The sequence below is a fragment of the Carcharodon carcharias genome, chromosome 13, assembly GCF_017639515.1.
Source record: "Carcharodon carcharias isolate sCarCar2 chromosome 13, sCarCar2.pri, whole genome shotgun sequence".
NCBI classification, from domain to species: domain Eukaryota; kingdom Metazoa; phylum Chordata; class Chondrichthyes; order Lamniformes; family Lamnidae; genus Carcharodon; species Carcharodon carcharias.
Window position 1 is genome coordinate 21,589,076 of NC_054479.1, and position 21,731 is coordinate 21,610,806.

At 42.6% G+C, this 21,731-nt stretch overlaps 1 protein-coding gene across 1 annotated transcript; it reads left to right on the forward strand.

Moving 5' to 3' along the window:
• Window positions 1-353: 353 nt before the first annotated feature.
• LOC121286012 (polyubiquitin-B-like) lies at window positions 354-18,075 on the forward strand. Its single transcript, XM_041203034.1, has 8 exons — window positions 354-368; window positions 1,242-1,348; window positions 4,686-4,818; window positions 4,972-5,118; window positions 9,445-9,894; window positions 10,029-10,126; window positions 16,984-17,038; window positions 17,596-18,075. Exons 1-8 carry the CDS (start codon window positions 354-356, stop codon window positions 18,073-18,075), a joined length of 1,485 nt encoding a protein of 494 aa, XP_041058968.1.
• The last annotated feature ends 3,656 nt before the right edge of the window (window positions 18,076-21,731 follow it).

A 21,731-nucleotide genomic window follows, 5' to 3' on the forward strand; every position in this document is an offset into this window, starting at 1 on the left:
CACCTGTCCAGATGCACTTACTTGAGACAAGGGAATTACTGAGTTAGAAGGTTATCAGTCAGTGATTCACGAAGCATCAGGCAGCAAACAGAGCTGGGAGGAAATGACAGGGAAACAGTTGTCTCTTCGTGGAGGGGCAGAAAACTCTTCTCTCTGTTAAGGAAACACAAACACAAAGATATCAGGGTCACAGTCTTTAACAGATCGATGTTTCATCAATATACATCTCATGTGCAGCCAGTGGAGACAGCTTTATCACATGCAGTGATAAAGGTGAATCACGAGCATCCGCAGTCACATTGAAATATACTGCAGGAGGCACAGAGAAAAACATTACAAAGTGATGTCGCAGCATGAGGAGGGAATGTGTAAGTTACAGATAAATATTAACAAACCGATATCTTAAAACTATATCATGCACTTACATTAAAGACTATTAGTATAAGATAAGTTGATTAAACTGACAAACGTTAATTAAATAAATAAACAAAACCGGGTTAGATAGTAACAACAAAAAAACTGCGGATGCTGCAAATCCAAAACAAAAACAGAATAGCGGTCTGTTCGCAAGAATGACCCAAACCTCCCTGTCGCTTGCCATTTTAACACTCCACCCTGCTCTCTTGCCCACATGTCTGTCCTTGGCTTGCTGCATTGTTCCAGTGAAGCCCAATGCAAACTGGAGGAACAACACCTCATCTTCCGACTAGGGACTTTACAGACTTCCAGACTGAATATTGAATTCGACAACTTTAGGTCGTGAGCTCCCGCCCCCATCCCCACCCCCTTTCTGTTTCCCCCTTCCTTTTTTTTCCAATAAATTATAAAGATTTTCCTTTTCCCACCTATTTCCATTATATAAAAAAACCCCCCACTAGAGCTATACCTTGAGTGCCCTACCATCCATTCTTAATTAGCACATTCGTTTAGATAATATCACCAACTTTAACTTTAACACCTATGTGTTCTATTGTACTATTGTCGTTGACATCTTTTGATGATCTGCTTCTATCACTGCTTGTTTGTCCCTACAACCACATCCCCCCACTCCACCTCTCTGTCTCTCTATCTCTCCGCCCCCCACACACACACCTTAAACCAGCTTATATTGCAACTCTTTCTTGGACTCGAACTCAAGTTTTGTCGAAGGGTCACGAGGACTCGAAACGTCAACTCTTTTCTTCTCCACCGATGCTGCCAGACCTGCTGAGTTTTTCCAGGTAATTCTGTTTTTGTTTTAGATAGTGATGACAGTGCAGGTGCTTTGCCACAATAGCAGCATGTGGGAGTTTGTGGACAGCATCGCAATTGCAGACAACCACATCTGCAGTAAGTGTCTGAACCTCAAGTACGTTTCGTTGTTGAGCTGGAAACCGAGATGCAGACATTGTGGGCTATGAGGCGCCTGGACATTCTTAGGTTAGGTAGTGCCGCAGTGTCAAATTAGATGTCAGAGACAGGAGGTTGTGAATGCGTTTCAGGTTGGTAAGGAGGCCCAAGGTGGATAGGAACATAGGAGCGTATACAGCATTGCACAATTATGCACTGCAGGGAACCATTGACCTTATCTAACAGGTATGGGCTTCCTGCTGCCTGTGTGGATGAGGGCAAAGTCTGCCTGGTGGGTGGGAAAAATGGCCACAGCAGCATTGGACATGAGGCCATTTAAGTTGAGGGAAGGTGTCAGCCTTTAGCCGTAATCACTAACTTTTGTAATTTTATTTTATTTTATTTTTTTCCCTTAGTTCTGTTGAAGACTCAGACGGACTCGAAACGTTAACTGTATTCCTCTCCGCAGATGCTGTCAGACCTGCTGAGTTTTTCCAGTTTTTATTTTTGTTTTGTAATTTTATTCCTGCTTCATTTCTGATTTTTAAGTGAACCATGATTGAATCTTACTTTGTAGACATTGATTTAAACACAGTGTGATTGTGCTTTGGTTAATTAATCAATAGTAATCAGTAGTGATATTATTAAATGTAAACATGTTTCACCAAGACCATACTTTTCATACGGCCATTTCACACCTGGGATTTGGTCTTCATCTTTGTTTTCCCTTTCCAAGCAAGACTAATAAACTAAAAGGCCTTTTATTTATCAGAAGTCCTTTTTATTACTGCATTCAATAACCACTGAACTACAATCTAGGACAATGGCTAGCTTTACACATGGTGTGGTCAACAATGGTGTGGAATCAGGAAATAGAACTTGATTGAAGGACAGACACCTTGATGGATGGCAGATGGGAGACACCATCAAGATGCGTATACAACTTGATTATGGCAAAGCCTACGAGGCCTTGCAGTGCCTGAGAGCAGAATTGAAAAGGAATCATGTTTTCCAGACCCCTGTTTTGAGAACGTCCGAGTGAAGCCTTAAAACTCTGGAATGGAGCCTGGAATTTGGCATGAAGGGACACTGCTTCCAGGATTCCAGGCTGTAGCCGGAGTGAATTAGTCAACCAATGAAGAATATGAAGGAAAGGACATTGGAGTGACTAGCCAAAGACTCCACCCTGTATAGGGTTATTCAGAAGATTATATATACCAAGGTAGGGTTTTTACCAATTTAGCATCTTGTTGTGGAACGGACTAATTTGGGGTTATTATATGTGCTGTAAAAAATGTCTTTCTTCTTCAGATATACATAAATGCTATCCCCTTTCAATTAAATGATCTTGCTTTCTTTTTAGTTCTTTCTTTTAATATTATCAATTATAATTGTTATATTATCATTATTGTAATTATCATTATTGTAATTATCATTATTCAATATTCAATAAAATTGTTGTTTTAACACATTATTTGGCAGTGTCATTCATTCCTGTTACATCCAGAGTATGGCTCCAAACATAACTGAGACTCCACAAGGGACTCTCACTCCCTTACAGATTTTTGGCCAGCCAGCCAGGAGCCCATGGATGAGGCTAAAGAGAAGTATCTTATGTGCGCTGTAAACTAAAGTATTACTTTCCTTTTGAAGGTGCAATCACTTTTCAGCTATGGAACTATTTCTTTATTTCTTTTATATTAATTAATGTAGACCGATTGTAACGTAACCCTGTGTGTGGAGTCTGTCTCATGGTGGTAACATCGAACATCAAGGTATAAGAAGGACCCAGACCGAAGAAGGTATGGAAAGAACTGTACTGAACTGCACTGTGAGCTCAAAACACAAAGCATGATGGTCAATTTAGTCAAGTCAAAGCCTTGCTAGAATTAGTAAGGTCTGCAAAATGAAGTAAACTATGCAGGAGAACTGGCCTCGAACTTTGAGAAAGCTAGGCCTTTCTTGTGCTCGTCAAAGGTGGTAAAGATGTCTAGGGATTGATAACAATGTCAGAGATAACAAAGCAGAGCCAGGCTGGTTCTATTCCTTCAAGCATGACCTTGTGAGAGGCCCAGGATATAAGAGCAAGGGGAAAGACACTGATGTAATTGAAAAACAATTAAATGGACTAAAGCAACGTTTTACCTTATATTGCAGTCTTCCAGGCTGCTTTTGAAAAGATCGTAAACAGCCACTTAGAAAAGGAAATGCTTAGTTCCCTCAAGAAAAGGGAAAATCAGGGATAGAGGGTTAGAATCAGGATTTGGAAGAATGGATAGCACTGACAGTTGAGCCTGCAGTGGAGAGAAGGAGGGGGCTGATTGTACCTGTGAGTTACTTCCCTTTGCACCTCCACTGCCTCCTGTTCACCAATGACAGGACCCCTCCCAGCCTGAGCACTTGTGTCCATTCAAGTGTGATTTCTATGGGTTGACTTGCGTGTATGTTAAGGTAGAGGCGGGGCAGAAAATATTTAGTGGATACAGGAGCATCTCACACAGTTATTTATTGTGAGGCTCAGTTTAACAACTCGCTCAAGTGGACCACCTTACGCCCTAAGGAAGGGGATGGTTCAATGGAACCATGTCAGTTCCTCTAGAGATTAAAGTGGGACCACTACAAACTCAATGGCCATGAATATTACTCAAATGGTTAGACACAGGTATCAAAATATTGGGATCAGGTTGGATGAAGGCCCACAATGTTCTGGTAGAAATTGAGGGGAAGTGGCATGTGGCTTAAAGTCCACAATCATCCAGGATAGTGGAGCTCATGAATCGCACAATTAAAGCAGCACTGAGGAAAGAGTTAATGGTGCAAGGAGAGAAATGGGATGAAAATCTACTCCTGGTACTTATGAGTATCAGGGCAAGTAAAACCAAGGTAACCAGACACTCTGCTCATGAGTTGCTTACAGGAAGACCCATCAGAACCCCCTGTAGAGCACCTGTGTTTGCCTACTTTAACTGAGAGTCAGTTCAGTGAAGTTACTGAGGAAATGGACAGAGTAGGTAGTCAGAAGCTTTTTCCCAGGGTAGAAGAGTCAATTACTAGGGGAAATAGATTTAAGGTGAGAGGAGAAAACTATAGAGGAGATGTGCGGGGCAAGTTTTTTACGCAGAGGGTAGTGAGTGTCTGGAATTTGCTGCCAGAGGAGGTGGTGGAAGCAGGTTTGATAGTGGTGTTTAAGAGGCAGCTTGACAAATACATGAATAGGATGGGAATAGAGGGATTCGGACCCTGGAAGTCCAAAATGTTTTAGTTGACAGGCAATATGATCGGCAGAGGCTTGGAGGGCTGAAGGGCCCGTTCCTGTGCTATACTTTTCTTTGTTCTTTGTTCTTGTTCTTTGATAGGTTTGTGCCAAACCTCCTGCAGACCTTCAAAGGCCTCCACTATGAGGTTGCAGGGAACATAGGGAGGGTGCATTGTGCTAATAAATTGCTCCTAGATAAAGCCAAACCACAAGAGTGGAATATAGGTCAGCAGGTTATGGTGTAAAATTATGCGAGAGTTGGTCTGTTTGAATCTGTATACAGGGGGCCATACAGCATTGTGGATAAAGCCAGCACAATGGTGTATTCTGTCCAACTTACGAAGTGGGATACGTGTTTTTATTTTAATCAAATGAAACTGTTTAAGGGGGAACATTTGCAGAAAGGAAAAGCAGCCAGCATCAGGACCACAGACCCAATAATGAGATCCAGAAGAACCACCTCCGAGGGGATGCTGGAGGAGGAGTTGAATCTGGGAGCCAGCCCTGCCCAGGAAGGCAAAACGCCAGCAGAGGTATGCGTTACAAAGACAGGGCACAACGGGAAAGGGTTCAGCTGATTCACTCCTGTGCAGAATTGATAGGGTTAATAGAGGCCACAGAAGAGAAAGGCAATGTTGTTAACCCTTAACTAGTCACCTGTGTCCAAAAGAAAAGTTTCACCCTCAGAGGTTGGTGTATTTTGTTTTATTTTTCAGAAAAATCTAGGTTGACGGTCAGTCGAAGATATGGGCCCATACATTAAAGATCAGCCACTTGTTAATAACCATCCATATTCTGGAAGAGGTCAACCAGTGTATTTTGGCAATCCAGGTTAGAAAAGCGATTTCTTTGATTGGTCCAACTTTAGTGACCACGATTTTGCTTTTACCAAACCCCAAGTGATTCCTGGGGAGTTAGGGAGGGTACACGTGTGGGGAGCTCAACAGTATATTTTAAAGAACTATAACTCCAAATTTGCCTTCATGGCTGTCGGTGCTGGCTATGTGGGTCTGGCTGTGATATGGCTGTGGTATGGCTATGGTTTTCTTCTTATCATTTATGGGATATGGGTGTCGCTGGCTAGTCCAGCATTTAATGCCCATCCCTAATTGTCCTAGAGAAGGTGGTGGTGAGCTGCCTTCTTGAACTGCTGAAGCCCATGTGGTGTAGGTACACTCACAGTACTGTTAGGGAGGGAGTTCCAGGATTTTGACCCAACAATAGTGAAGGAACGGTGATATATTTCCAAGTCCGGATAGTGAGAGGCTTGGAGTGGAACTTCCAGGTGGTGCTGTTCCCATGTGTCTGCTGCTAGATGGTATTGGTTGTGAGTTTGGAAGGTGCTGTGTAAGGAGGCTTGGTGAGTTCCTGCAGTGCATCTTCTAGGTGGTACACACTGCTGCCACTGTGTGTCAGTGGTGGAGGGAGTGAATATTAGTGGATGGGGTGCCAATCAAACTGGCGACTTTGTCTTGGATGGCGTAAAGCTTCTTGAGTGTTGTTGGAGCTGCACTCATCCAGACATGTGATTAGTGTTCCATCACACTCCCGGTTTGTGCCTTGTAGATGATGGAAAGATTTTGCGGAGTCAGGAAGCAAGTTACTCTCCACAACATTCCCAGCCCCTGACCTGCTCTTATAGCCACAGAATTTATATGGCTAATCCAGTTCAGTTTCTGGTCAATGGTAACCCCCAGTATATTGATAGTTGGGGATTCATCGATGGTAATGCCATTGAATGTCATGGGGCGATGGTTAGTTTTTCTCTTGTTAGAGATGGTCATTGCCTGGCATTTGTGTGGTGTGAATGTTACTTGCCCCTGTCAGTCCAAGCCTGAATATAGTCCAGGTCTTGTTGCATTTGGACATGGACTGCTTCTGTATCTGAGGAATCACGAGTGGTGCTGAACATTGTGAAATCATCAGCGAGCATCCCCACATTTGACCTTATGATGGAAGGAAGGTCATTGATAAAGCAGCTAAAGATAGTTGGGCCTAGGAACTACGCTGAGAAACTTGTGCAGTGATGTACTGGAATTGAGATGATTGACCTCCAGTAACCATAACCATCTTCCTTTGAGCCAAGGCTGTAATGATGTCAGGAGCTGACTGATCCTGGCCAAATCCAAACTTCATGTCAGTGAGCAGGTTATTGCTAATCAAGTGCCACTTGATAGCACTGTTGATGACCCATTCCATCACTTTGCTGATGAACAAGAGTAGACTGATGGGGCGGTCATATGCCCAGTTGGTTTTGTCCTGTATTTTGTTTAAAAGTTATACCTGGGCAATTTTCCACATTGCCGGGTGGATGCCACTGTTGTAGCTGTACTAGAACAGCTTGGCAAGGGGCACGGCAAGTCCTAGACCATATGTCTTCAGTAGATTTGTCAGAATATTGTCAGAGGCTATATTCTTTGCAGTATCCAGTACCATCAGCCATTTCTTGATATTACGTGGAGTGAATTCAATTGGCTGAAGATTGGTATCGGTGATGCTGGTAACTTCAGGAGGAGGTATGACTGTGATATGGCTGTGATATGACAGTGGTACAGCTGTGATATGGCTGTGTTACTGCTGTGTTATTGCTGTGATGTGGCTGTGGTATGGCTGTGGTGTTGCTGTGATATGGCTGTGCGGCTGTTTCCATTGTTGGAGGAGGAGAGGTTAAGATAAAGGTTGGAACCCCATCAGATCTCTAGTAGTAGAGTGGTGTTCAGCTGGAGGATCAGTGTTAACGCAAAGCTGGACAAAAATTTCCAACACTGATCTGTACAGCCTGTCTCTACCTCGGCTGAAGTCACACAGGACGCACAAAGTCGATGCTAGAGGAAGGGTCTGAGGATGAATTGTAATTCAACTGGGGTATGCACACATGGGATTTGACAAAATATTAAGGTTTCTTTTAGAAAAAGACAATCAAAGTGTATTGATTAGTGGAGATGGTTTACATGTCACAAACTTTGTACTTCTTACCTGGGGCAGCAAAGGAACTTGGGAGGCATAGAAGCTCGAGTTCACAGTAGCAGCAAAAAGGATTGTGTGAGAATAGTCACAGAGGCATTTCAGACATGTATAAACATAGCAAAGATTAGGATGGATCTGTCCACTAAAGCACTCTTGCACTTCCTGAGTATCCACCATGACATGGAAGTGACATTCAATCCTTGGCCTTGTGTTTGGAATGGGAAAGGGGTTTTGCTCTACCTGACTTGTACAGGTGGAGCAGGACCCCTGGAATTAGAGGCCAATTTCTTTTCATTAAATAATTAAACTGACTGGTCTGATGCACTGTATCTTTATACATTGCATTGTTCAAGCCCTGCCCACAGCTTCAAACAGGCAGTGAGGCCTCTGACTCACCGCTCAGCTGATTCTGCTCTTGTTGTTTGTGACTGTGGCACCAGAGAGGAATCTGAAATTGAGATAACTCGGAATTCAGTACCTGTCACCTGTAGCAAGGTTCATTCCTGCTGCTACTGTCAGGTTATTTCCCAGACTCTGTGGGGTGGCTTTGGGAAATGAAACAAGCTCTGGTCTCACTTGTTTGTTCAAAGCAATTAGAGGGCAACAAGGCTGTGACGTTCAGAAACCAGCTATAATAATAAAAATACTGAGAGGGGAGCCAGAGACTCACTCACATGTTTAATGGTGGGAAACACAGAAAAGACAGAGCAAGAAACAGGCAGAATTTTATTCCTTTATTCTAGATGGGAGAGCCAGTGTGGAGAAACACAGAGAAAACAAACTGTGCAGGGAAGTGAATCTGTCCCCGTTCTGCAGCTCAAATTTCTTCTGATTTGCCTGGACTTGTGCTTCCGGCAAAGATTATCAGGTATCCTGTCTTTTATTTAGGAATTTCAATATTCTAATTCTGGATTTTAAAATAAGTCATTTTGAATCTCAATGAAACTCACAATTAGAAATAAGTTCTTCATATTCTCAGACTGGGTCAGGATAATTTTAAAATTACAGCCTGTGAGTTATTGAAGACAATACAAGGTGATAACAACTTAACATGTTTATGTGCCACCCCTTTGTCTGCTATTTTAAAGGTGAAAATTTAAGGTAATGCATTAAATATTCATTAATGCATTATGTAAGTCTGAATCTGAGAGGAAGCATTTCTGTACAGAATAAGTCTCTGCTGATTGGTCTGTAATAATGTACAGATTTCATTCATAGACCACTGGCATCAAAAGAGAAAATTCTACTCAACAAAAGGGTACTTTTTTTTTACTACTGGACTGGGGATGCCCTGTCTTCTGGTTTAGAGAGTTATACAATGTTTCTTTTAATATGATGCTGAAGCTCACAGCCATTTTCCTTCATTTACACCCATTCTCTTGGATTCCATTGATGAATTGCTGGATCGATGGTGCAAGATCAAGAGAAACCCACAGAATTTCCAAGCCCATGTTCTTATCTCCCCATGAACCCTAACTCAGACTGTGCCACATTACACAGCTCACTGAGGGCTACTTCAGACAGTTGCTAGTATTGCAACTCAGTACACAGATCCTCGGAGGCTTCTGAATATTTAAACAAGTCAGCATAGAGCAGCAAAGACACAGCCAAATGCAATCAGGAGAACAGATTGTGAATCTGGTGCTTTTTGTCTGGCAGGAAGGAAGGAGTTTGTGAAGGTTGGTGTCTAGGCGATTCAGGTATCATGTAGGAAGCTAGATGTTGTGATTATTGTAAATGAGGTTTCCACAACAGTTACTCCTCAGCTTCTGTGCTTGCAGCCAGTGCCTGGGACAATGCGTCTTGTGTGTTAAATTCTCTCATTCATTCTTAGCACTTGACTCATGATATAAGGTATCCCCATCACTGACATGCTGTTCATCTCTTAACAGCAATTTGACAAGATGAGACTCCAGGTGAGGTTTTTGACCGGTGAAGATATTGAACTTGATGTCAACCCTTCCATCCAAATCTCAGCTCTCAAGATGATGATATACAAAACAACCAATATGTCTTATTCCCAACTGCGCCTGGTGGTGCAAAATGGGAGCACTGTGGAGCTGAAGGACAACAAGAGGCTGTGTGACTACAACGTCTCTCCCAGCGATGCTGTCATGCTCATTGTCAAGAACGAGAAGCGGATGCAGATTTTCCTCAGGAACGACAAAGGGAAAACATCTACATATGATGTTCTTCCCTCTGAGACCATTGAGGATTTTAGAGCACGAATACAATGGCAGGAGGGTGTCCCAGCCAGTCAGCAGCATCTGGTGTACGAGGGGAAACAGTTGGAGGATGGTCGGTTACTTGCCAACTACAATATTCAGCCTGAGAGCACCAACGTACTCAAGCCACGTCCATGAGGTGGTTAACTGGCACTTGCAGCGGTTAATAAGATGAACTCTAGCTATTACAGAAGTAAATTATTTATAGTGCCTCAATTGATCAATTTTTTCAGATACTCCTGTTCTCTCAGCTGCAGTTAGTAAGAGACCCAGGTTGCACAGTTACTGATTTGACCATGATATTTTTGGATCTTATTCCTGTCTGCCCCAGTTCTCATAACAACAGGAAGTTTGTTCAACAGATAATGTCTGGCTAGGGAATGATACCAACTGAGGCCTGGGTGCAGGTCACCTTCCTGAATTCTCACCCGAGGAAAGATGCTGCTACAAGACATTGGACACAATTTTTACAAGGGTCAGCAACTTAATTAATGGCATAGAAGGAATCGGGGGGGGACTGCTGATGCAATGTGTTCCATTCTGATCATTGATTTGTGATACTTTCATTTGCATCAATCCTGGTTGATCATTGGTCAAAAGTATGTTCTGTTACTCTTAAAGATTCCACTCAAGATTTAGGCCAATAATGATCCAGTCCCTGATCCACAGCTCCAAACTTGTCTGTCATTCAGTACGAATCCACCTTCTCACTCACAGAGACCATTAGATAGCTGATGTGGCAATTCCAAAAATCATTTGCTGCATAGAAGTGGCCATGCCGAAAATTCCAAAAGATCAACAATGAGTTTCTTCCGGCTTCATTTTAAAATGACTTAAGGTCATCTACAAGTAATTGCTTTAACCTTAATGTGTTCTTGGAGAATTGTATGTTTTTAACATTGGAATGCTTTAATCTGGGTGCTTAGTGTTGTGTAAGAGCAGACGATATCAGGCCTACTCATTGTATTTGCCAAAATACCCAACGTGATTTGAAAGTAAAGTTGTCCATTTTAATAAAATTGGAATGTGTGTTTTTATCTGTCTGAATTGTCTGTGGCTTTCCCTGCATTACATCAGGGGTCCATATTTAAACCCAGGTTATGATGATTTACCCTAACAAGTGTTGATGAGAGAATCAGCCATGAATGAGACAACTATGGACAATATTGAAGAATCACACCAGCACAGATCACCGGCCCATATTTTCCACAGTTTAATTATATTAATCATATTGAACCGCTTGATCTTCTGTGGCCTTTCACATGATATATTAACGAATCCAGACAGGATTTTTAGGCCCTGATGGGATCAGGAATGGAGGCAGCCGGCGAGCTGATGAACAAATTTTACCAAAACATTCAGTCTGCACATGCTCAGACTGGACAATCTAAATGGTTCTCACACCACCACAGCTTTGGATAAAAATATCAAATACTCAGGTTTTTGTGAGAATGATAAAGATTTACAACACAGACCTATTGGCTAATCATGTCTGCATTGATTCTTTACTGAGCTATCAACTAAGAATATTAATTATGGTAAATGGGATTAGATAGGTAGGTCAGGCATTTCTCCCATGTTGGTGTAGACTCAATGGGCCAAAGGGCCTCTTCTGCACTGTGTGATTTCATGATTCTGTGACTAAGGCAGCAATTTATACAAAAATTAAGTTCACACTGGTCACATTTAATAATTAAAAAAAATTTGCCTTTCTAATTATCTTTATTTCAAACGTCAGTTTGGAATACTAGAAATTTCCAGAGACAATTTGCTTATTCAAACACCTGTCCCGATGCACTTACTTGAGACAAGGGAATTACTGAGGTGGAAGGTTATCAGTCGGTGATTCACGGAGCACCAGGGAGCAGACAGAGCTGGGAGGAAATAACAGGGAAACAGTTGTCTCTCCCTGGAGGGGACAGAAACCTCTTCCTTGGTGAATAAACCAAACACAAAGATATCAGGGTACAGGCTTTAACAGATCAATGTTTCGTGAGCATACATCTCATGCAGTCTGTGAAGACAGTGTTTTCCCATGCAGTGCTAAAGGTGAATAATGAGAGACCACACCCACATTGCAATGCAATGCTGGAGGTGTGGCATAACGTCAGGGACACCCTGGTGACTGAGACATTCCAGAAACTCAATGCAGCCAAAAGATTCAACAAGAGGCTCTCAGATCAGAGCAGTTGTGTTTTTTTTGGAGTGGTGCCAATGACTGCTTCATAAATGGCCAGAAGAGCTGGTTAACTCAGGGCTTTGTTGCTTTCACAAAGTGACGTCACAGCATGGGGAGGAAATGGGTAATTTACAGATAAATATCAATACACCAATCACTTAAAACTATATCCATGAAGGTTAAAAAAATAAGCTAAGTTGATTAAATGTGTAAACGTTAATTAATGAAATAAATAAAACTGGGTTAGATAGTGATGGCAGTGCAGGTGCTTTACCACAACTGCAGCAAGTGGGAGTTTGTGGAAAGTATTGCAATTGCAGGCAACCACATCTACAGTAAGTGTCTGAACCTCAAGGAAGTTCAACTTTGGAATTGTTGAGCTGTAATCTGAGATGCAGGCATTGTGGAGCATTAGGGAGGAAGACTGTTAGCTGGACACTTTATCCAAGAGGCAGTCACACTCCTTAGGTTACGCAGTGCTGCATAGTGTGTAATTAGTGGTCAGGGACAGGAGGGTGTGACTGCGGGTCAGGTCAGTAAGGAGACACAAGGTGCATAAGAAAATAGGAACATATACAGCATAGCACAATCGTGCAGTGCAGGGGACCTCAGCCATTGTCCTTATCTAACAGGGATGGGCTTCCTGCTACCTGTCTGATTGACAAAAAAATCTGGTGTTGAGAAAACTGACCACAGCACCATGATACATGAGGCCATTTACATTGAGTGTTGGCTGTGGGGAAGGAATGTGGTAATGGCAGAGGACAGTACAATCAGAGGGATGGATAATGTTCTCTTGAGCCACACCCAGGAGTCCCTAAGATTGTATTCCCTATCTAGTGCCACAATTAGGGATCTCTCATTGTGGCTGGTTGCTGACACTGATCTAGAAAACATTTTTGACTGCATTCTATAACCTTATCCCCCACATTACTACAGCAGATTTATTTTATCCAGTCGCTATAAAGATTAAAGTTCCCAGAGTTACTCTAATAGTATCCTGAAAAAAGTACAAGAGAAATTCATGGGACTAAAAGGCAACAGATTCCCTGGACCCATCGCTGCCTTCCTAGGGTTTAAAAGATCTGGCTACAAAGATAGTGAACGCATTGAGTCTTGCAGGATTCTATAGATACTCAAGCAGTCTTCATGGATTGGAAGGATCAAACATAATCCCACTATTCAAGAAACGAAGGGAGAAAGAAACAGGGAGGAGTATAGGCCAGTTAGCCTGACATCAGGAACGTGCGACTATTTATTATTAGGGACATGATAATAGGGCACTTAGAAATTCATAATTTGATTGGTCAGAGTCAACATAGATGTATGAAAGGGAAATTGTGTTCTACACATTTGTTAAAGTTTGTTTAGGTTCTGAGTCGCAGGGTAGATGAGGATTTATTTTAATTGGATTTTCCAAAGGCATTTAATAAGCTGCCACCCATGAGTTTACTTCAAAAGATTGGGGCTCATGAGATTGGGGGTAATATGTTACATGAACTGAGAATCGGTTAATGGTCAGAAAACAGAGAGTAGCAATAAACGGGTGATTTTCTGGTTGGCAGGATGTAACTAGCCTGGTGCTGCAAGGATCAGTGCTCGCGCCTGTTTGATGGTCATGAGGTGTTTGGAGCCACCTTACTTCTCGGCATCTTCATCCTGATTGGCCTCCAGCACCTTTCTCCTCTTCACCTTCCCAATCTCTGATCAGTTAGGAACTGCCACTGATATAGTGGTGCTGATTTTCAGGGATGGAAAATGGGCACAAAGAAAGGAAAATATGGGGACCCCACTCCCTTGTTTCATTTAATTGCAAGAGTTAATTTGTTTCCGGAAGGTGGAAGAAAATCAGAGTAAGATCATGGGAAGGGGAATACAGCCGCCATTTTGAGGGCACACTTTTGGTGGAGAGCCTCTCCAGCTCAGTTACATGCTACAACAGACAAAGACGATTAACTCGGCCAAATTGTCTAATTTTATTTTTAAGAGGAGAACTGACTCCACGGCCCCTTTGGGTTAACTCTAGATTTGTAATTCAATCTGAAATCACCCTCACTATCAGTTCAGCATAGAAGCAATCTTCCATTTGACGAGCTTTTTACAATATTGGTGCACTGTCAAATCAAACAAGTACATCAGAAGGAGTAGAGGTTTAGTCCTTGAACCGGCTCTGCCATTCAAATCAGGGCTGATCAACCTCACTTTCACCTTCCCTCACTCTTCCCAAATTTCACATAAACCAACTCAACTCAGGCACTCTACCCGGAAATACTGTACTGTATTAGAGTCATAGCGTCAGCTCCAGCCATCAAACACTTATCTATCTACCATCGCTCAAGACACAGGACATTGTGTGGCCAAATTCAGTTTTTGTACCCTCTCCTCAATCTGTACAAAATCTAGAATTATATAATTTACATCACTGTTGCCAATGTGGAGATGCCATCGTGCTATACCAGCCACATTACTGTAATCCCTTCCCTGTTTCCTTATATTTGAGGTGTTACAGGAAGTGCCTTTCATCATAGGGTTTGAGTCCCAATGATAGTCATAGAGTTATACAGAAAAGAAACAGGCACATCAGCCCATCGTGTCTGTTCTGGCCATCAAGCAACTAACTTTTCCCATCGCACGTTCCAGCACTTGGCCAGTAGCCCTGTATGCTATGGCATTTCAAGTGCCCATCTAAATACTTCTTAAATGTTCTGAGGGTTCCCACCTCTACCACCTCCTCAGGCAGTGTGTTCCAGATTCTAACCACCCTCTGGGTGAAAAAGGTTTTCCTCAGATCCCCTCTAAACATCCTGTCTCTTACCTTAAATCTATGCCCCGTGGTTATTGACACCTCTGCTAAGGGGAAAAGTTTCTCCCTATCTATGCCCCTCATAATTTTGGATACATCTATCAGGTCCCCCCTCAGACTTGTCTGCTCTAAGGAAAACAACCCTAGCCTATCCAATCTCTCTTCATAGCTGAAACGCTCCAGCCCAGGCAACATCCTGGTAAATCTCATTTGCACACTCTCCAGTGAAATCACATCCATCCTATGGTGTGGCGACCAGAATCACACACACTATTCCAGCTGTGACCTAACTAGCATTTCATACAGCTGCAACATAACCTCCCTGCTCTTATATTCCATGCCTCGGCTAACAAGGGCAAGCATCCCATATGCCTTCTTAACCACCTTATAGACTGTGCTGCTGCCTTCAGGGATCTATGGGCATGTACACCAAGGTCCCTCTGATCCTCTGTACTTCCTAAGGTCCTACCATATATTGTGGATTCCCTTGCCGAGTTAGTCCTCCCAAAATGCATCACCTCACACTTCTAAAAATAAAGATCGTTTTACAAAGAAAACATTGGATCCAGATGAAATTTCTAAGAGTAACAGCTGTTCAAATGCCCTATGGCAACATAGCATCGAATCCTCCGGGTTCACTGCTCGGCTGAAGATGTTCTACATTGTGGTACTGGAGGAAATGGAAACCGAAACAGATCAGTGGCCATTACCTGTTATCAGCAAGAGTGCTCTGCTGCTGGCTGAGAGATCTTTTGTCAGACACTGAGGGGAAGTTTTCGGAAAACGAAACTTCAGCTCCGATCGCATTTATTTCATAACAGAACAGGGGATTTCCGACAATCAGAAGACAGCGGGGCTGTGACGTTCATAAACTGGGTCTGAGAATAAAAGGAGGGAGCCAGAGACGCACGCAGACAGAGTTGTTTAACGGTGAGACTCTCAGAAAAAGATACAGAGCAGCAGAAGCTAGGAGCTTGATTCTCATATTTCATCCAGATCGGAGAGTCGGTGCGAAGGTAAACAGAGAGGACGAACTACGCAGAAAAAGTGCATCAGAAAATATTCTGCAGCTGAACTTTCCTGGACCTGTGCTCCCAGCAAGGACTGTGAGTTCATTCTACCTTTCGGGGGCAATTTCAATATTCTGTTTCTGGTGTGTAAATTGCATTGTTCTGAATCTCAGATGCAATTTCTGATAAATTATTATTACTAAAACCCGGTGAGAATGGAAAGAAAATAATTTAAAAACTCAAGCCTGTTGGAGACACAGATCTAATGTTTATGTGACACCTGTTCTCAGTTATTCTAACGGGGGTGTTCAAATATTCGAAATAATACATTAAACATTCATTAACTAAGATTACAAGGGTCATTGCCTTTTTAAAACAATTTGGCAAGATACGTTTGAGTGTGAATTTATGTTGGGAGCTCGAATGGGTTATATTGAATCTCACATTCAATTTAAGATAAAATAATATCCTCTCAATGTGGCGACAGTGCAAGAGAATATAACCAAAGTTAAACAGTGAGACAGATGTGAGTGAGAGAAATTATTCCTTTATTCCCAGGGCAGATGTAGGTTTTGGGCAGCCTGACAAATCTAATTTCATCATGAGTGCAGTGTCTAAAACAAACAAAGTTATGATGGAATTCTGCACAACGAAGAAGAGTTTCATCGTTCCTTGTTTAGAGAACTCCTGCTGTTGGCTATTTAAATGATCAGCGTTCCCAAGTGACTCGAACTCAAGTTCTGTCGAAGGGTCATGAGGACTCGAAACGTCAACCCTTTTCTTCTCCGCCGATGCTGCCAGACCTGCTGAGTTTTTCCAGGTAATTCTGTTTTTGTTTTTGTTTTGGATTTCCAGCATCCGCAGTTTTTTTGTTTTTATTCCCAAGTGAAGCCCGTTCATTCACGGCTCATGTTACACGTTACTTGGGTCACTCTTGTGGCAAAAACCGAGTATTGCAACTGGGTACGCAGCAGATACCCGATAGCTTCAATACTCGAACATAAATTCAGAATATAAGTTGCACAAATATTTCTAACTCAGTTTCTGCCTCATTCAAACTGGAAAACAGACATAACATCGAAATGTTGCAGATTTGGAAATGTGGGTGAGCCCGGGAAACGTCCATGTGAGGAATGGGATCATTTTTATATCTTCCAATTCCCAAAAAGTATTTACAATGAAATGTTAACTCATCTCATGTTGGGTTCTCCTAGGACCACCACTGAGTTCCACACCTCTTTACAACTTGGTCCAAAGGTGACAAAACAGGTAAATACTAGAAGTGAGAGTGACAGCCCTGAACATCAAAGTTGTATTTGAGCTAGTGAGGCATCTTGTGGGACCTATACCACATACACACTGCAGCGGTTTAAGAAGGTAGCTCACCACCACCTTCACAAGGGCAATTAATTTTGGGGAATAAATGCTAGCCTTGCCAGCGATGCTGAAATCCAATGTACAAACAGAAGAAAATCTGAACTAAAACAGAAAATGCTGGTAAAATTCAGCACACCTACCAGCGTCTGTGGAGAGAGAAACAGACTTCATGTTTCAAATCCAAAAAACTCTGATCTGTCCATAGATGCTGGCTGCTTGGTATTTACAGCAGTCCATGGCTTTGTGTTCAGCACTACTCCGATTGGGAATAAAATACTAAAAGGAGTTTAACTGAGTTGGGAGTACAGTAGGTGCAGATTACACAATGTATCAGTTCCCGAGATTCTAAGATCGTCTGGACAATGCATTGCATGTTCAAAATAGTATAATGTGACTGATACACAATACAATGCATCTCCATCACTGATATCTTGTTAATTACTTAACAGAAATTTGACAAGATGAGACTCCGGGTGAAGTTTATGACCGGTGAGGTTATTGAACTTGATATCGACACTTCCATCCAAGTGTCAGCTCTCAAGAAGATGATATATGAAAGAACCAAGGTGCCCCATTTCCGACAGCGCCTGGTGGTGCAAAATGGAAACACTGAAGAGCTGCAGGACAGCAGGAGGCTGTCTGACTACAATGTCTCTCCCAGCCATGAGGTCATGCTGATTGTCAAGAATGAGGAGCGCATGCAGATATTCCTGAAGAATGACAAGGGGAAAACATCTACATATGATGTTCTTCCCTCTGAGTCTGTTCAGGATTTTAGAGCACGAGTACAACGGCAGGAGGGTGTCCCAGCCAATCAGCAACGTCTGGTGTACGAGGGGAAACAACTGGAGGATGGCTGGACACTCGCTGACTACAATATTCAGTCTGAGAGCACCATCTTCCTCCTGCTACGTCTACGAGGTGGTTAACTAAGACAGCACCAATATGGAATGAGTGTTAGATATCACACAAAATCTACAATTTAAATCTGTTGGTTTTTTTTCCCACTGATGCAATTTCTATGAGGTTATGCATCGCGGTTAGTAAGTAAATGATACTTTTGACTGTAACTCTTCGATTGTCTTGTTAATAACATTGGGGTGTTCATGCACATATTAGTGTCTGTCTACGAAGCAGACCACTGCCTGCACTCATAGACCACACGGAATGTGTCAGACAAAGCAGCGGAGGGTATCCTTGAAAGATGGAATGGAAAAATATTTGTATTTTATTCATGAGGCCAAAAATTACTCAACATTTTCCTTTGGAACCTAAATTCCGATTAGGCCCAACCACCTCAAGTCTGCTGTCTATGGATATCCTCCATGAAATAGGTTGTGTGAGTGTCAGTGTTAACCTAATGGTCATGCGCTCACAGCATGAGGATTATTCTTTTCGGTTCCATTGCCACTCGGGTATGGCACAAGGTGGTTGGTATGAGAAATAGAGAAATGGGACGCTTTTTGTGATGCACTGAAATTTGTCCAAAATAACTGTATATAATGAACAATTATATTAAATATTCTGCAAGTATTCAATTAGCATTGCTTTATGTGAGTAGATGCATACGTGTCCAATATGTAAGTGCTTTAGTCAGAGTGCTTAGTCTTCTGTAATAACAGAATCTATGTGTCTGCGCTGTTCATTTTATTGAAATATGCAACGTTACTTGAAAATAAAGTTGTTTCTTTGGATACAAATCTAAATGCGGTTGTGTTGTTTCTGCCTTGTGAAAATTTGTAAGTGTGAATTGTCTGTGAATCTATGTATGTTACATCAGGGATCAAAATCTGAAACCATTTTCATTTGATTTAACCAAACCAAGAGTTTTAAGGAAATTACTCTGACTGATACACTGAGGACGCATTAGGGACGAGATTGAGATTAGCCTCAGCGCAATGAGGCAGCTGCTGACAATGTCAAGGAGCCTAATCAAGAGACTTCAATCACAAAGAGCATAGAATTGATTTCAGTCGTGCCATATACCATTTCGCTGCAGCTGTTTCCTGTACGGAGTTCTATTCGTAAAAGAGTACATCCAGGGTTTCCCCTACATGTGAACTGTGAATCAATGCTGTCCTGTTGTCACCCAGTCGAACTACTGATGTGACACCAGGGATATCGAATTTGATTCATTCAGGCCCAGACAACATATTCATACAGCAGCCTGCAAACATCAGGTGCAGGGGTACAAGATGGGTCTAGCACTCGCATTCTTTGAAGGGCCAAGCACCCAAATTGCAGATAAGTGAACATGAGGAACTTCTGCAATTGTAAAGTGTCTAGAGGTACTCTGGAGTGCTTTTGGGATTCTTGGATTTTCTAGAGTGTTGTTGTATTCTGACAGGGAAGGTGAAGGATTTGGTGCCCGGTCCACACAAAGGCTGCAACAGGCATGGGGACAGCTGTGCCAGTGCCCCTGGGTCTGCAACATGAGATAGAGATGGAGTAGTGGCTGCGGAGAGGACAAGCTCTGCACCATAAACTCTACCAACTTGGTGTCAGACCCCTCCATATTCCCTGACAGTGATAGGAAGGCTGTGGAGTAGGCCAGCCAATGCACCCAGTACCTCAGTGTGCATGCCCTTAGTATTCTCCTGCATGCTGTCCCATCGAGATCCTCACCAATGTCCACTGCAGTAACACTTGTCTGTGACCTCACCCTCCAGTAATCTGACAAACAAACCATCCTTTGCCCCTGGCCTGTTTGCAGCTCACTCATGTCTGATGACTCACCACATGCTGATCTAAATCTGTAGTGCTCTCTAAAAGGTGCACACAGTGGCAGCATCTGAGCACCAGGTTTAGTGGATAGGATCTCTTCATCAATGCTGTGGCTGCTGCTCTCCCTCTTCCTCCTTGGGCTGCTGTGCCTGTGTAGGTGGGCAGTTCTAGGGTATCAGAAATCACAAAATCAGAAGTGGATGGTTAGGTGAAGAAGGGGCAAGGGTGGGCAGCAAGTGGTCCATGGTTACACCATCTACAGTTTGCATATCGTGCCAGATAGCAGGATGGGGGTGATGAGAAGGGGCAGAAGCAGGAAATTATCATCATCTTCAAAAGTCCCAGTGCACTGGGTCACTGGGGTTCTCTTGTTGCTGGTGCCAGGATATACAGAACCATTTTGATGTACAGAACCATTTCACACCAACCCTGGTTGATCATTGGTCAAAAGCATGTTCTGTTAACCTTGAAGATTCTTCTTAAGAGTGAATTGATTGAGTCCCTGAAGAAAACACAGCTCCAAGCTCATCCCTCATTCGGTACTAATTCACCTTCTGACTCATAGGGACCATAAGATGGCTGATGGGGCAATTCCAAAAATGTTTCACTGTATAGGAGGGGCCATGCCAAATATTCCCCATATAAAGATCAACAATGATCACCTGCCTTCTTCATTTTAAACTAACTTTTACAGGCAATTCCTTTTAGCCTTAAGGTGTCCTTGGAGAATTGTATGTGTTAAGCATTGGAATGCTTTAATCTGGGTGCTTAGTGTTTTACAAGGGCAAAGGATATCAGGCCTGCACATTGTATCTGCCAAAATATTCAATGTGATTTGAAATTAAATCTGTTTATTTGAATAAAAATTGGAATGTGTGTTTCAATCTGTCTGAATTGTCTGTGGCTTTCCCTGCATTACATCCGGGATCCATATTTAAACCCAGATTATGATAATTTACCCTAACAAGTGTTGATGGGAGAATCAGCTATGAATGAGACACCTGCGGACAATATTGAAGAATCACACCCGCCCAGATCATTAGCACATATTTTCCACAGTTTAATTATATTAATTATATTGAACCAGTTGATCTTCTGTGGCCTTTCACATGATATGTTAGAGAATCCAGGCAGGATTTTTAGGTCCTGATGGGATCGGGGCAGCCGGCGAGCTGATGAACAAATTGTACCAAAGCATTCAGTCTGCACATGCTCAGACTGGACAATCTAAATGGTTCTCACAGCAGCACAGCTTTGGGTAAAAATATCAAATACTCAGGTTGTTGTGAGAATGATAAAGGTTTACAACACAGAACTATTGGCTAATCATATCTGCATTGATTCTTTACTGAGCTATCGGGGCAGAAAAATATTGAGTGGACATGGGAGCATCTCACACATTTAGTCATTGTGAGACTCAGTTTAACAGCCCTTGGTCAAGTGGGCCACCTTACGCACTCGGGGAGGGGATGGTTCGATGGGAACCGTGTTGGAATAGTTGGTTGAAGTCCCACAATGTTCTGGTAGGAATTGAGGGGAAGTGGCATGTGACTTACAGTCCACAATTATCCAGGATAGTGGAGTGCATGAATCGCACTTTTAAAGCAGCATCGAGGAAAAAGTTAATGGCCTAAGGAGAGAAATGGAATGAAAATCTACTACCTGTGCTTAAGAGTATCAGGGCAGGTAAAACCAAGGTAAGCGGACACTCTGCACATGAGTTGCTTACAGGAAGACCCATCAGAACCCACTGTAGAACGCCTGTGGGTGCCCACTTTAACTGAGAGTCAGTTCAGAGAAGTTACTGAGGAAAGGTTTGTGCCAAACCTCCTGCAGGCCTTGCAAGGCCTCCACAATGAGG

Bases quoted from the DNA above. Each gene is read 5' to 3' on its own strand.
- LOC121286012 (XM_041203034.1), top strand. The intron at 9,895-10,028 runs GTACTCAAGCCA...CTGTTCTCTCAG, and splicing joins TTCAGCCTGAGAGCACCAAC to CTGCAGTTAGTAAGAGACCC. The intron at 10,127-16,983 runs GTTTGTTCAACA...GGGTTCTCCTAG, and splicing joins AGTTCTCATAACAACAGGAA to GACCACCACTGAGTTCCACA.